This window comes from Neolamprologus brichardi, chromosome 12 (assembly GCF_056152115.1).
Source record: "Neolamprologus brichardi isolate AB-2024 chromosome 12, ASM5615211v1, whole genome shotgun sequence".
In the NCBI taxonomy this organism is placed as follows: domain Eukaryota; kingdom Metazoa; phylum Chordata; class Actinopteri; order Cichliformes; family Cichlidae; genus Neolamprologus; species Neolamprologus brichardi.
Window position 1 is genome coordinate 27,379,854 of NC_142115.1, and position 13,177 is coordinate 27,393,030.

The 13,177-nt window shown below is 37.2% G+C and overlaps 1 protein-coding gene across 7 annotated transcripts in view; it reads left to right on the forward strand.

The window, feature by feature from the left end:
- slc23a2 (solute carrier family 23 member 2) overlaps positions 1–13,177 on the forward strand; it is a 39,745-nt gene that overhangs the window by 6,130 nt on the left and 20,438 nt on the right. For 3 of the 7 annotated variants that reach the window (XM_087849248.1, XM_006789922.2, XM_087849249.1), the window contains exon 2: positions 10,557–10,605. The exons of 3 other annotated variants lie outside the window; for them this stretch is intronic. In XM_087849248.1, coding sequence (XP_087705374.1) covers positions 10,557–10,605 — 49 coding nt within the window. Of the gene's footprint in view, positions 1–5,039; positions 5,059–10,556; positions 10,606–13,177 lie in introns of those variants that run through there. One more of the 7 variants, XM_087849253.1, reaches the window with a different exon arrangement.

A 13,177-nucleotide genomic window follows, 5' to 3' on the forward strand; every position in this document is an offset into this window, starting at 1 on the left:
ATAATGGATTTTGTGCAGGCCCAGCAAAGCAAATTACTTTTATATTCATAACAAACTGTTTTCTGACATTTTATGGAGCATTTAGCCTCAGCTCCAAAACAAAGTGCTATTAGAAATATCATTGAATAAATTTCAAGATAATATCCAGATAATATAGATTTATCCACAGTTCATCCAGTTTTTGTCACACTTGTGTTAAATCATGTGACATTTCCTCAGGCTGACCAGTTTTGTAACTATTGGAACAGAGCGATAACCCACGTCATTTGTAAGTTTCATAAAAATTTAATGAGCAGCATGACAAATGATGAATGGACTGCTACCGCCATACTAAAGAGGACCTCTGATTTACTGTCTGCTTGCTTAATGAGAGTGGTCCATCTGAGTTCAAACTTTCCACCAGGTCACGTCATGACCCAATATTATATTTAATTTGATGTCATAGAACCCGTATGTTGTTAAATACCCAATGTTCTGCCTTAAATTGGCTAAAATAAGTAAATAATAATCAAAATAATTTAATGAATCCTATTGACTTGGTTTTTAGAAGAGTCTGTTCAATGAAATCTGGTTAAGCATTTTTCTGGTTACCTTAATTGTTCAATGTAAGGCTCTTTTATCCCCGTCTCACAGACAGGGACACTCTGCTAGCATCCCTGTCTGCGAGGAGACTCATGGTCTTCATATCTCCCTTCCAATAAAGCATCTCTTTATCCCTCTGAGCGCATGTGTTACGTGTCCTCCCATGTTACACCACCACGCATCACGTGGCATGCAAAACTTCCTCTGCAAAGTGTGTCTGTGTGCTGGGTGTGTTTTTAAATTTCTGTTAATATTAAAAGGTTACACTTACCAAAGTGATTAGTAATTCCTAAGAAGTGGTTAGGGGTGTAACAGAAAATGCATCACCGTTTGTAAGTCTGTCATTTTTAGGAGGAACTGATGATTATGAAACTGTACAACTTATTTAGCGCTTTTCACAGACATATGTCACAAAGTGCTTCACAAGAAAGGTAATAAAACACAATACAGTCATAAATACATAATAAAAACCCTGGCCTAATTAAAAGCTTTTTAAAACAGAAATGTACTTAGCTGCTTTTTGAAGGTCTCCACCGAGTCCAGACGCTGTAGAAATTGAGGAAGTGCATTCCACAGTCTGGGTGCAACAGCTTGGAAAGATCGGCCCCCTCGAGTTCTGAAACGAGTGTGGGGGACCACTAAAAGGTTTAGTGACATGTTACAGCTCTGATGGTTTTAGTCTTAATGGTGAAATTGTAGACAGATTATGTTTAAACTCTAATGAAATAGGTTGTTGAAGACCTGAGATTAGGTGGATTAGATGATCATCATTCTTGTAAATGCTATAACAAATTTTAACTCAAACTCAAGCAGCATAAATTTTGACAACATTTCACACAAATGTCTAATAGAGTAAAAGTAATGTCGTCATAACGCTTCATGTCTGGAAGCTGTCAAAATGCTCAGAACAGCAGCGTTGCATCGGTGCAGATTTCAACACACAGTTTGAGTTTTGCCTTTCTCATGATTGTATTTCAGTTGCTTCATTTGCTTATGGCAATAAGACTAGAGAAAATCAGAGGGTTAGTTAATTGCTCTCAGTCAAAATTTCAACAGCACAACTTTTAATAAGTTGATGCTTGTTTGTGGATACATTTTCCCTTATTTGTTTCCCTGAGCATATACTTTTTTGCACTTTTTTTTGGTGTGGTTCTATTTTTAGCTCCAACCGTTGCTTTCACAGCTGATGTTCACACGGAAATTTAAAAATATGCCGGCTGCTGATGTGTCAACAGTGTGCTTAGATGTAGACGATACAGATGGCTGTGCACTTGCATCACTCAGAGGGTTCCCTTTTGCAGGAAGAGTACTACTCTCACATGGAGCATAAAAAATATATATATATTTCAAAAGATTAAAAGCACTCTGTGCCCGTCAATTGAGTTGACATCTAGGGCTGCCACGATTAGTCGACTAGTCACGATTACGTCGACTATCAAAATCGTCAACGACTACTTTAATAGTCGACGCGTCGTTTGAAGCTTTGTAAGATCCCAAAAGAAGCAGGAATAAGTAGTAGGATTTAAGAGTGTAATAACGTACTGAAACAGAAGATAGCAGCACTGCATGTACAAGGATGCCAGCTGCTGTTAAACCCCGAAGAAGAAGTTGTGTCCCAGAATTCATAGCTCAGTTTCCAACAATGGCGGCAGCTCGTTAGTTTTAATATTACTCTTATTATACTTTCTGGGTCAAAAAATAAACGTTTAACATATTTTCAGGCGAGAATGTAGCTGTGTAAACCTCAAATATCTGCTCAGTTTATCAAGACAGCATATTTTCAAAAGTGCTTCGATGTTTTCGGAGACGACTGTTACCCACCCGCTTGATAGCTAGGATGGGTTCAAGGCTCACTAGAGACTCCTGGCAAATCATTTTCAAACCCACCGCCGTCTTTCGCTACTCAGGTTAAACATGATATATAAGTCACTTAGATAACTTAAAAATGTTATTGTTTGGGGGTTTTTTCAGTATTTTATTTGTTCCTGAGTAAATCGGTTTGGCTGAGATTAAAGTTATAGTTTTTACACAGCTGAATAAACGTCAAGCAGACAACTGATTATCAGAAGTGTGAGATACTCGAGAATATACTCTGGTGTGTCCTGTTATATTTTAGATAGCAAGGAGCAGATGGCCGAGTTTATTAAACTCCAACGAAACAATCTGCAAATTTCATTAAACTTTAATAAACTATCATCTTGTCTTTATTTTTAGTTAGCGCATACCTTAAACACTTAAAGCTATAAGCTAATGCTAGTTATATAAGAGCAGATGCATGCTGGTGCAATAAGCTGTACGTTTTACGTCCAATGGATGCATGATCTGATTAGTCGACTAATCGCAAAAATAATCGGTGACTAGTCGACTATCAAAATAATCATTTGTGGCAGCCCTATTGACATCCTCCACGAATTATACAAATTGTGAAAAAGTTCATGTTGTACAAAAGCAGCCCTGTGACAATTTGTGTTTATATTTGATTACAGAATGATTGTAAGCGTTCTTTGGGTTTGGTGCTGTGTCTTTACATACAGCTGAAATTTTTTTTCTCCAATATTTATACATTTTGCAGACAATGAAAATGAGTTTGACCTCTAGCATCATTATCCAACCTATGCAGACTGCACCCACCTGCTAATTCATAACCCAGATTTGCACATTTTTAAATGTCAGGCCACAGCCAGTTTTTTCTCTCCTATTTTGTTGTTGTAAAGTGTTGTAATGAACTTCAGTTACATTTTCTTTGCGATGACCCACTTTTATTGAAATTGGATAACTTTCTGTAAAAACCCAGGTCATGCATTTTTATTTATTTATTTTTTCAAAGCTGATTATGAAACTGTACAGTTGGCCAAACGAAGGTAATTGGTCTCCACTGTTATGAGCAGGTGAAACTGGCTGTCCTACTGTGAGGTCCAGCAAGACTCTGGCTCAAGTAGACTTAAAGGATTGCATCACCTTTTAAGCAACAAGGGATGCATTTAGTTTTTAATCGCTGCAGGGCTTGGTGGGAAAAATGCCTGAGGCTGTAGGAGGTGGAATGACCTATAAGCAAAGTGTACTGTTACAGTAACAAATCTGTTCATATGCTGCTGGTGCCATGCTGTGTGGGTGTAGGTGATGCTTTGAGAACAGGATGAAAATGCAATTAAATGGGGAACATCTCCTGATCTAAATGTTACTGTCTGTCCTGCTTGTTGGTTTGTTTTTAACTGAGAAACAGGTTTGTGCAGCACAACATGGGATTCCACTCCGCTGTTTAACTGAAGAAAGAAAATGTGGATTTTTACTAGGTTTCCCTTCTTTTACAAAGCAATGATAGGTTTTTTTCCCCCTGTTTCTTAAAATCCATGTCTTTGAACCAAATGACCACTAAAACTGAGTGAAGTCAGTTAGTGTTTCATTTTATAAAGAGAGATTCCACTGTCTGTATGTGATTTGTTTTGGTGAAAATCTGGAACAGACTGGACTTAGATGAATTTTGCTGAGTCATAGTTTGGAGAAGGAGGGTGGACATTTGCATTAACTCCCCAAAGTCACAAAAGCTTCACATTTTAGCTGCTACAGCACATCTGCAAAAGCAAACAATGAGTTGATAAAAGACATCAGATTGAATGGAAACTGTCCCCAGACTTATTCATTTATTTATTTATTTGCTTATTTTGACCTTCGTTTAAGTAAAACCAAATATTCCAGCATTTTAGAATTCCTGTAGCTATTCAAACCATTGATTGAACTTGTTGGACGACATAATGATGTGACAAAGCCACTGAGCAAAGATGTTTTTGCTTAATGGTTTTGTCATTCAAGATGTATTTTTCAGTGTTGTGCAACTGATGTTTTGCTAGCTTTTCTGTATGATTATTATTGATTGTTATTTTCACTGACCATGCAATAGCCACACTAGTCTAGTGAAACCATAGATTTCCAAGGATAATTAATGAACTTGATTAGCAAACTGCATGTCCAGATAAAACACTACAGTTCAGTATGAGAAGCCAGACCTCAAAGCGCCTACCTCCAGATTCCTGTTAGACACAGGATGTCTCCTGAACAATAGTCATCCCAGAATCTTAATTCTGAGATGGCTTAATTTTAGATAAGCCAGGTGAATACAAATTAACCCACTTCCCTTACAATTCTCATGAACAGGGAAATTAGGAACACTTTTTTCCTTTTTTTCTCACTTCCTCATCAGCTGAAATTTTACAGCAACTTGAAATAGTGGTGTTCTCCGTGAGGTTACTATCTGCTTGCATAGAGGAAAAAAGAATAAGTCATTATATTTTAGACCAGAAAACCCCCCAAAAAACTACATACAACACACAAAAAGAGTGGGGGGAAAAAAGAGTGAGTCATCTGTATGACAGGAAGTATCCCAGCAGCCTCTGGGTAACTTGAGGTCTGATGAGGCGAGTGTTAACAGCAGAAGAGCCATGCTGCTCCCCTGTCGCACCAGAAGATAAAAGCACACAGGTAAGCTCACTGCGCTTCCTGAACCAGCAAACAGGTCCGGGTTTCAAACGAAACCTGAAATGGCCTCTTTGTAACACTTACCTTTGTAACACTTTGTAACAATTACCTTTCATCATGTGTTAATTTTTGTGGTTGTCAGTTGAGTCTTTTTTTTTTTTCCAATTTTGTGACTCATCAAACTCTGATCATCAGGCAAACCTGCTTATTTAGACGCACCGTTTATGTTGATCAGTTTTGGAGTATTTACAGCCATGTTGTCCTTGTTACTCTACTGTTGAGGGATCTCTGTGTCTACTAAACTCTGCTCCACTGGCAGCAAGTTAACCAATGTAAACATGTCCTTGCAGTCTCTTTGCAGTCCTCACCCCCTCCCTCATAGTGAAATCAGAACTGTTCACGTGTACCCTGTCATGTAAGTTTTTGCCTGCCACCTCATTGCCTCATGACCACATGCGTGCATATTTTGTAAGTAGTGAACGCTCTAGAACATGTGGTGAACAAAACCAGTAATCAAACCTTTGGTGGAGCATTTTTGCTTTAGAAATGCACTGTAGCAATTAGGGTTAGGCATTTCAAGCAAAAGAATTTGTACTATACATGGAATTTTAAATGGCACCTATTTGGGTGTTCAGGCATTGGTCTGTAATGCTTGGAAGCTAAATCCATCTTTTTATAAAATTTCAGGTTAAAATAAGAAATTATGATTGACTCAAACTCATAACCTAAAGAAAGAATGGCAGTAGTCTCTGTTCAGCCTATGTTTATCTATCTTACACACTCGACCAATCAACAAAAAAGTTAAAAATAAAAAAAATGTCTCTTCCAGCGAACATTAAAAAAAAAAAATCTCAGACGTAAAGTTAAGTCTTTTGTGTGATTTGGCGCATCTCGAATGAATGAATGAATGAATTATCCAGAAAGTAGCTATATTAATACTGAAACAAACAAAAGAAGGTAAAATATCCCCTCCAAACAAAGTTTTATAAATTCTTTGACAGGAAAATGCGCATATTTACTTTATCAGGTTTTAGCACTGTGTGGAGGTGATTAACAATATTACCAGCAGTGTTGAAGATGCGTTCTGAAGGTGTGCTTGTGGCTGGTATACACAAATATTTCCGTGCCATGTGTGACATCAGTGGGAAACGTTATTCATGCATTTTCCACAAAGCCAGTGTATCATCTTCTCCATCTACGACCTCCTCGCTGAAGTAACAGTCAATTTCTGTCTGCACCTTCTCCTCCAGTGTGCAATTTGGCAATTAGTTCATCCTTGTTTGGACTTCTTCTGTGTTCTAAATGCGCAAATCAGTCCATGCATGATTACATTGCTCTGGCCATCAGAAAGTCTGCGCATTTGCGAATATATCGACTATTGTCGGTTATTGGACTGACGATTGTCGGTTGGAAAAATTTTACATATTGCCCAACTTTAATTGTTATTTCCTCCTGCATACTTTTGCCTACTACTACCATCTGCCATGATCTTTTCAACATTGCAGGGCAACTTAGGCAAACCACACAAATGTAGCTAAGATGGTTCTACATCATAGCTTCTTCAATATAAAACCTCTTGTTGTTTAACAAAATAATAAAGCTACAATGGAGCCTCTACAATCATACATTTAAGCTCCGCTTGTCAGACGTGTTGATAAGAACTAGATTTGTAGCAACATATGACATCTAAAGACTCACGGTCTCCATGTACTCACTCTTGTACACTCTGCTCCATGCGTCTCATACATATGCAAAGCATGGACGAGACGGGTAAACTTAAGATGGCAATATTCAAGTTGACACGCACTTCCTTTACTGTGTTATAAAATGATACAAATGCATGTTCATTTTAAATTTAATCCGCTGGACAAGTGAGGCACAGTTGTATATACAAATGAAAGTAGTCCCCTGTTCTTTATCTTCATATACATGACTAACTTTAAATAATAAAGCATGAAAAGATTTTTTTTTTTTTAATGGAAGGAACTTGTAAGTATCCAGTTCTGATGAGTAGAGATGAGTTTTTAAGTGTGTAAAAGACCTAAAAACTAAATCGCTCTGGGTGCTTGAGTAGCAAAGGGCTATACAAGAACCAGTCCGTTTACCAAGTCAGAAAGACTTTTAACTTCATTTTCTTCACTTTAAAATTTTTTGCAGCTTTATTTTCCCTGGTACCAGATACTTTCACAGCAGCTTAAGTTTGACATGATAATGACATTTTTTTTCTTTATTAAGCTTGAGAAACGGTGGAGCTTTGCAGCATCGTACATGACTGTACATTTTTCATTGTGAAACTTTGGATTCATGATAACATGACAACTACAAAAGACGTTCTTGTGCTTCACATTGCGGGAAGATTACAAAACCAGACAAACAGCATTTACATTTAATAGATCATATTTTTATAGATTAAAGCAAAAAAGAGTTTCTTAAATTTAACTTCCACATTCTCAAATACAGGACTTTTAATTCTATTAATTCCATTTATTCACATTTGTTTTTTTCCCCAATACCATTGGGCAATGAATAGTAGTTTTCCAGTTACAGTCCTTATTATGTCTGCTGGCTGTCTTACAGTTGTGGAAATTTTTTCTACTGTGGACCTCCTGTGGTTTTGTTTTCTCTGATTCTGATAGCTTCCTCCAGTATGTAATGCATTTTAAAAACAAAACCTACTGAAGTAGTTACAAGATGTTAAGTAACAAGACTCTGACAACAAAATGCAGATGGGAATATGCGATCATTGCTTGTTTTTCTGAAGTCATGCTTTTCAGTTGGTATTTTTAAGAAAAAAAAAAAGGGATAACTGGCTGTTTCTGATGTTTCAAACTGAATCCTTGATAAGGGGTTGCTACTTCTATAAACTGTAGTTGTAACAGCAGCAGTTTAAGCATTAGTTTAGTGCTTGCTGCTGAACTAAAGACTGAACTGAACTAGGCAGTCCTACAGCAGGCATAATGTCGTCTAGACTTTGAGCCCCAGACTAACATCTGGAGGGGATGGTCCTCATACACATGTGCATGCTGTCACATAAATTGGAGATGAAAGCACCAACACAAACATCTGGTGTGGAAACGAACAACAGGGCACAGGCCTGCAGTGGATCTGCAGATCGAGTTACCATGGTTATAGATCCTTCAAATGTCCAGCAGCTTGTGTATTTTGGGATGATTTAAAATAACCACAACAGTTGTCTTTGTTCCTTCTTGCCTCACTCTTTCTTCACTGCTTTCCCATCTCTCTAATATCGTCTCTCTTACAAACATGAATACTTTCCCTGTTTTTGTCCTGTTATGTTTGCTTTTACATAACGTGACATTTCATGATTATAAAACTGCAGACTTTGATTTTGTTGTGTAATGGCATATACTCAGTTTCAGTTCTCTCCTCTCTCGCTCCAGTTCCCCATGTTTTTGTGGTGGGGGTGGGATGAGGGAACGACACAGATTTCCGATCATCACCGGCAGACAGGCTGCTGGGATACTTTCTATTCTATTCCACATCTCAGAGATGGTTCACAGCACTGAGAGAGTCATAGGCTAGGCAGCACTGAGCTTAATTAAGTGCCGTCATTTCTTGTGTTGTATGTAGTATTCATTGCTTAGATTAATAACTCATCATGTGATAATATTAAGGGATAGTGGTTTAGTATGATGTTCTTATTTTTGTAGTTATGGCAGGGATTTCTGTGATAACACTGAGCTAATATTTTGCATAGAGGAAATTTGTCTTGCCCACAGATTTTAAACAGAGCCAAACAAAATCACTAGTAGCTTTTAGTAAAATGATTTAATGGAACACTTTGCTTATCAAATGGCAGGAAAAATGGCACAGATATGAGAATCACTGCCTTATTGATTATGCTTACTTGAGTAGTCTCCCCTTGGAAGGCTGATGCTGATACAGGAAAAACACTCTTCATTAGACAAATGTTCTGTTTTGAGCCAATGAGTATTGTAGCCCATTTTTTAAAAATCTCTGTAAACCTTAGGTATGATTATGTGGGGAAAATCCCATTAGATCGTCAGTTTCTGAAATATTAAGATCAGCCTGTCTGGCACGAACAAGCATGCAACGTCCAAAACCACTTATGCAACTCACCATTGTGATGCTCATTTTAAACTTCAGCAAGTCGTCTTGACGATGTGTACATGCCTAAATGCAATGAGTTGCTGTAATGTGATTGGTGGATTAGATATTTGATAACAAACAGTTGAACAGGTTTACCTAACAAAATGTTGATAGATAATTGAGTGTAAGTGTCTAGTGAAGATTTAAACTTGGTAATAATTAGCAAGAGAAAAAATAAAGGCAGAGCTGCAGGGTAAAGAGTGTTGAAGGAGCTGAATTAATTGCTTTTGTGAAGTTTATTGTTGAGCCTTCCTGTCATGTTAAGTCACAGGCTAAAGTAGAGGTAAAAATTAAGAAGCAAATGATCGAATCCATCATCATATGCCTCAAAGATTGGCAGTGATAAAAGGAACTGATAATGGTGACAAATGGTTGTATGATGCAAAACAATTACTTCAAGCTCCTGATGGGAACACTTGACTCATATGTAAGATTTATTTATTTTTATTTCTCCCCTGTAGTGTTTCTAATCTGTGCTCAGACTCGTATAAAACTGTTTTATTCACAATGGAAGCCTTTCTTTGTTTTCACAGGAAAATGATAATTAATAGATAATGGCCTCAGTATCAGAAACAAATTGATATCCATCCATAATTTCAAGTGTGATTCAAGTGTTTAAGTAGAAGGCCTCCACAATAACAAATGCCCCACCATTAATGAAATCTAAGCCCCTGGTTAAAAATTGATGACTCTGAAATGAAAATCAACATGGTAAGAAGAATGAGGAGTGCTGCCACATTTGGTGATATTGTCTTTCAGTTATTAACTATAAGAATAACAGCCAGGACATTAAGATTCAGGTTTTCATAAAGTTATCCTTACACAATGAAGTGTGCTGGACAGAATTACTTGCCTTATTGTCTCTGTACGACTTAGATCTTTTTGAGTCATTTAGCAGAGGCGATAGAGATTTTTGTTCTACAATTTAAATTACAATCTAGTCCTAACTCTTTAAAACTTGTCTGACTAGTTTGAAATGGCTTTTACATGCAATTATATGAGTGTGCTTAAAGTGTCTTTAAAGTTCAGCTGGGCCCTCACTTTTCTCATAAGACCAATTTAAGGTGCTTAAGACATGCACTTGTTGAAGAGCCAGAAGGCTTGCAATACTCTACAGCTCTTGCCGCCTTCCTGAAACCATGTTTCAGCTGAGTCTGAATTACAATCGGCACATCAGTCACACTAATAACTCTTGCTTGTGATTAAATGCTATCTGTCAAATTAACTTATGTCTCACCTCCCTCCTCCTCCTTATCCTTGACCCTTTTGTGTCTCTCTCTGTGCTTCCTCCCTCTTCTTTTTTCCCCCCCTCCCCTCACGTCCTCTTATACTGCCTCCTCCTTTCCCCTTCTCTTGCTCCTTCCACACAGATGCTCCCAACCGCCCAGCTTGGCAGGAGTGATGGGATGTGTCATCTAGGTATTACAACTATCCCAACATCTTACACTGCAAGCAGGAATATGACTGGGTGGGAGAGGATATTTTGGGAGGGCTTTAGGTTGAAAATGTCAAAAACTGAAAAATGCAACAAAATCCAACACAGACGATGAGCCGCAACAAAAACGGGATTCACAAGCAACGTCGACAGCTGCTGACATTTGATAACAGTTTAAAGATTAAAAATGTAAGCATGTCGTTTTTCGTAGAGCAAATGGTTGGAAAACTATATCTGGCTGCAGTAAACTGAGACCAGTATCACAATATGAGTGTCTGCATCTTTCCGTACCATGATACTCCTGCAGAGCTGTTAAAACATGTTAAAATTTCAGATCATTCAGTAACGAGCAAACGGGAAATGCATCAAAATAATTGTTTTAGTTCATACTCCAGTCAAGATCTAGTGATCAGAAATGATTTAACATAAAAAAAATAACGTGATAACTTGATATTAAAATGTCTTTGGAAAAAGAAAACCTCAAATTTGTATTTTGCATATATTAAGATTTTCAGTGTAGCGATTTAGAAATCTACAAAATGCAGTCACCAGGATGCTCATGCCAGTAGTACTGTCTTCTAGATAGCGACGAGATGGAAAAGTACAAGTTCAATGAAAATTTGCTTTCCAGCCATCATTTTTGAGACCAAAGTGGTACTGAAGAGTCTATTACACATATTTTGTGTAGAAAGTGGGGATAAAGGCCGTGGAAAAGGATCAAAGGTCTAGTCAAACATTCTTTATTAAGCGACACGTATACCTTAGCTTGTTACAGATGTCAGCGAGGACTGGTTTCTTTAAAAGTGCAGTTAGAGGGATCAACCAAGCCATAAAAAAAACTTTGGTTTCTAGTAATTATAGCATGTCTATCCTCCTTAACAGTGACAAATACAGCTGCAGTCATGCAATATCACTTCACTAAAGTTTAAAAAGCTGTAACAAACTACAAAAATGGCAACTGGTGACATAAACCACACTTACAAAAAGTGCTGGTGGGTATATTTTCTTTCCTGTGTGGAGATCTTCACTTCCTGCATTGGCAATCATTTATCCGAGTATTTATCAGATGTATACAGCAGTTTTCACTCAATGAGAATTTGTCCGTGTGTTCATTAATACAGCTGTCCTAATGAATGTCACTATTATTATTTTTGTTCAGTTATGAAGACGTGTAAATATGCATCTGGAGTTTGTTTCTAGTTTATCACATTGGAAACCTATGCTTACATCTGTGTACATCTGGGACATTTATGTAATTTCTATATGTTTGCGTGCGTTATTGTCACAACAAGACAGTTCATGCATATTAATTAAAATTCTACACAGGCCAGAGCACCACACCAGGGACATGTGAATACATGAACACCTGGCTTTTGGCTGATAGGTCACATGTAAAATACTCGCAGCATTTTATCCTCTAGGGATGTGTCAGTTGACCACAAAAGGCACCGTTTAAATTTGCAAACCAGTTTAGGCATAAACAAAAAGAGATCGAAACAGAAATGACATTGATTTAAAAAAATAGTACGTCTTATGCACCATGCCTGCTAAAACTCCTTCTCTTTCTGCCTCCTGCATCATCGCACAGTGATCTTTGTTCCTGTTGTTATCAAATACTATTCTTCTTTTAATGGGCTCTCCTCTTTGTGCCTTTTTTTGTTTGTCAAAGACCTTGATCTTTGCAGCATGGATTACTGATTGACATGTATCCCTTGTTAGTTCACAAGTTATCTGGTTATTGACAATCTGTGCAGGCTGTTTTGATTAAGGCAGATTAAGATGACCGTTTTCTTAATATAGTGAAAAATGATCTGTATAATGGCTAGAGCAGTGTTTCTTGGGTTGTTTTTGTTTGACTAACAAAACATTAAGGTATTATATAATCAACACCTGGTTAACTTTTCACATATGAATGTAAAAGCAAGCAAAAAAAAAAAACCCAAAGTGAATTGCAGGAAAAAATATTCTGTCAACTAGACAGAAAACCAATCACACTGATAAACTTTCTGTTAGATCCACAAAGTTCAAAAGGGGTAATATTTGTATCTTCTGGATTTTTAAAAAGTAGCTTTGGACCTGGAATTTCTTTTAAAATCCCTAAATGTAGTAGTGGCATAAAGTTGCAGGTGAACAGTTACAGAGTGTTGCAGCACATGCTGATTTCTAGACCTCTGGATAGTTTTCACTTCCCAAATCTTCTGTGAACTCTCTTATCAGGATGTAAACAGATTATATAGCTCCAATAAGCGGATCTCACTTAATTAGAACTATGTCATCATTATTTCTTGTGCTTTTACAAAACTTCTTAACTTTGTCTTGGTTCTTCAAAGGACACCAGGTATCAATAATGCAGATCTTGAAGTGAAAAAGCAATATCTTAGCTAGTTAAATATGTATTGAACAATGGCTCATGATCCCTTAATGAACAGTTCAATTTAATTGTGTTTATGCTGTTGCTTTATTATTGTGAATCAGACTAAGAATTTTAAAAAAAATAAAGTCTGAGAATTTAATATATTCCACCAGAAATTTTGACCCATCAGCCCCTGCAGTGCC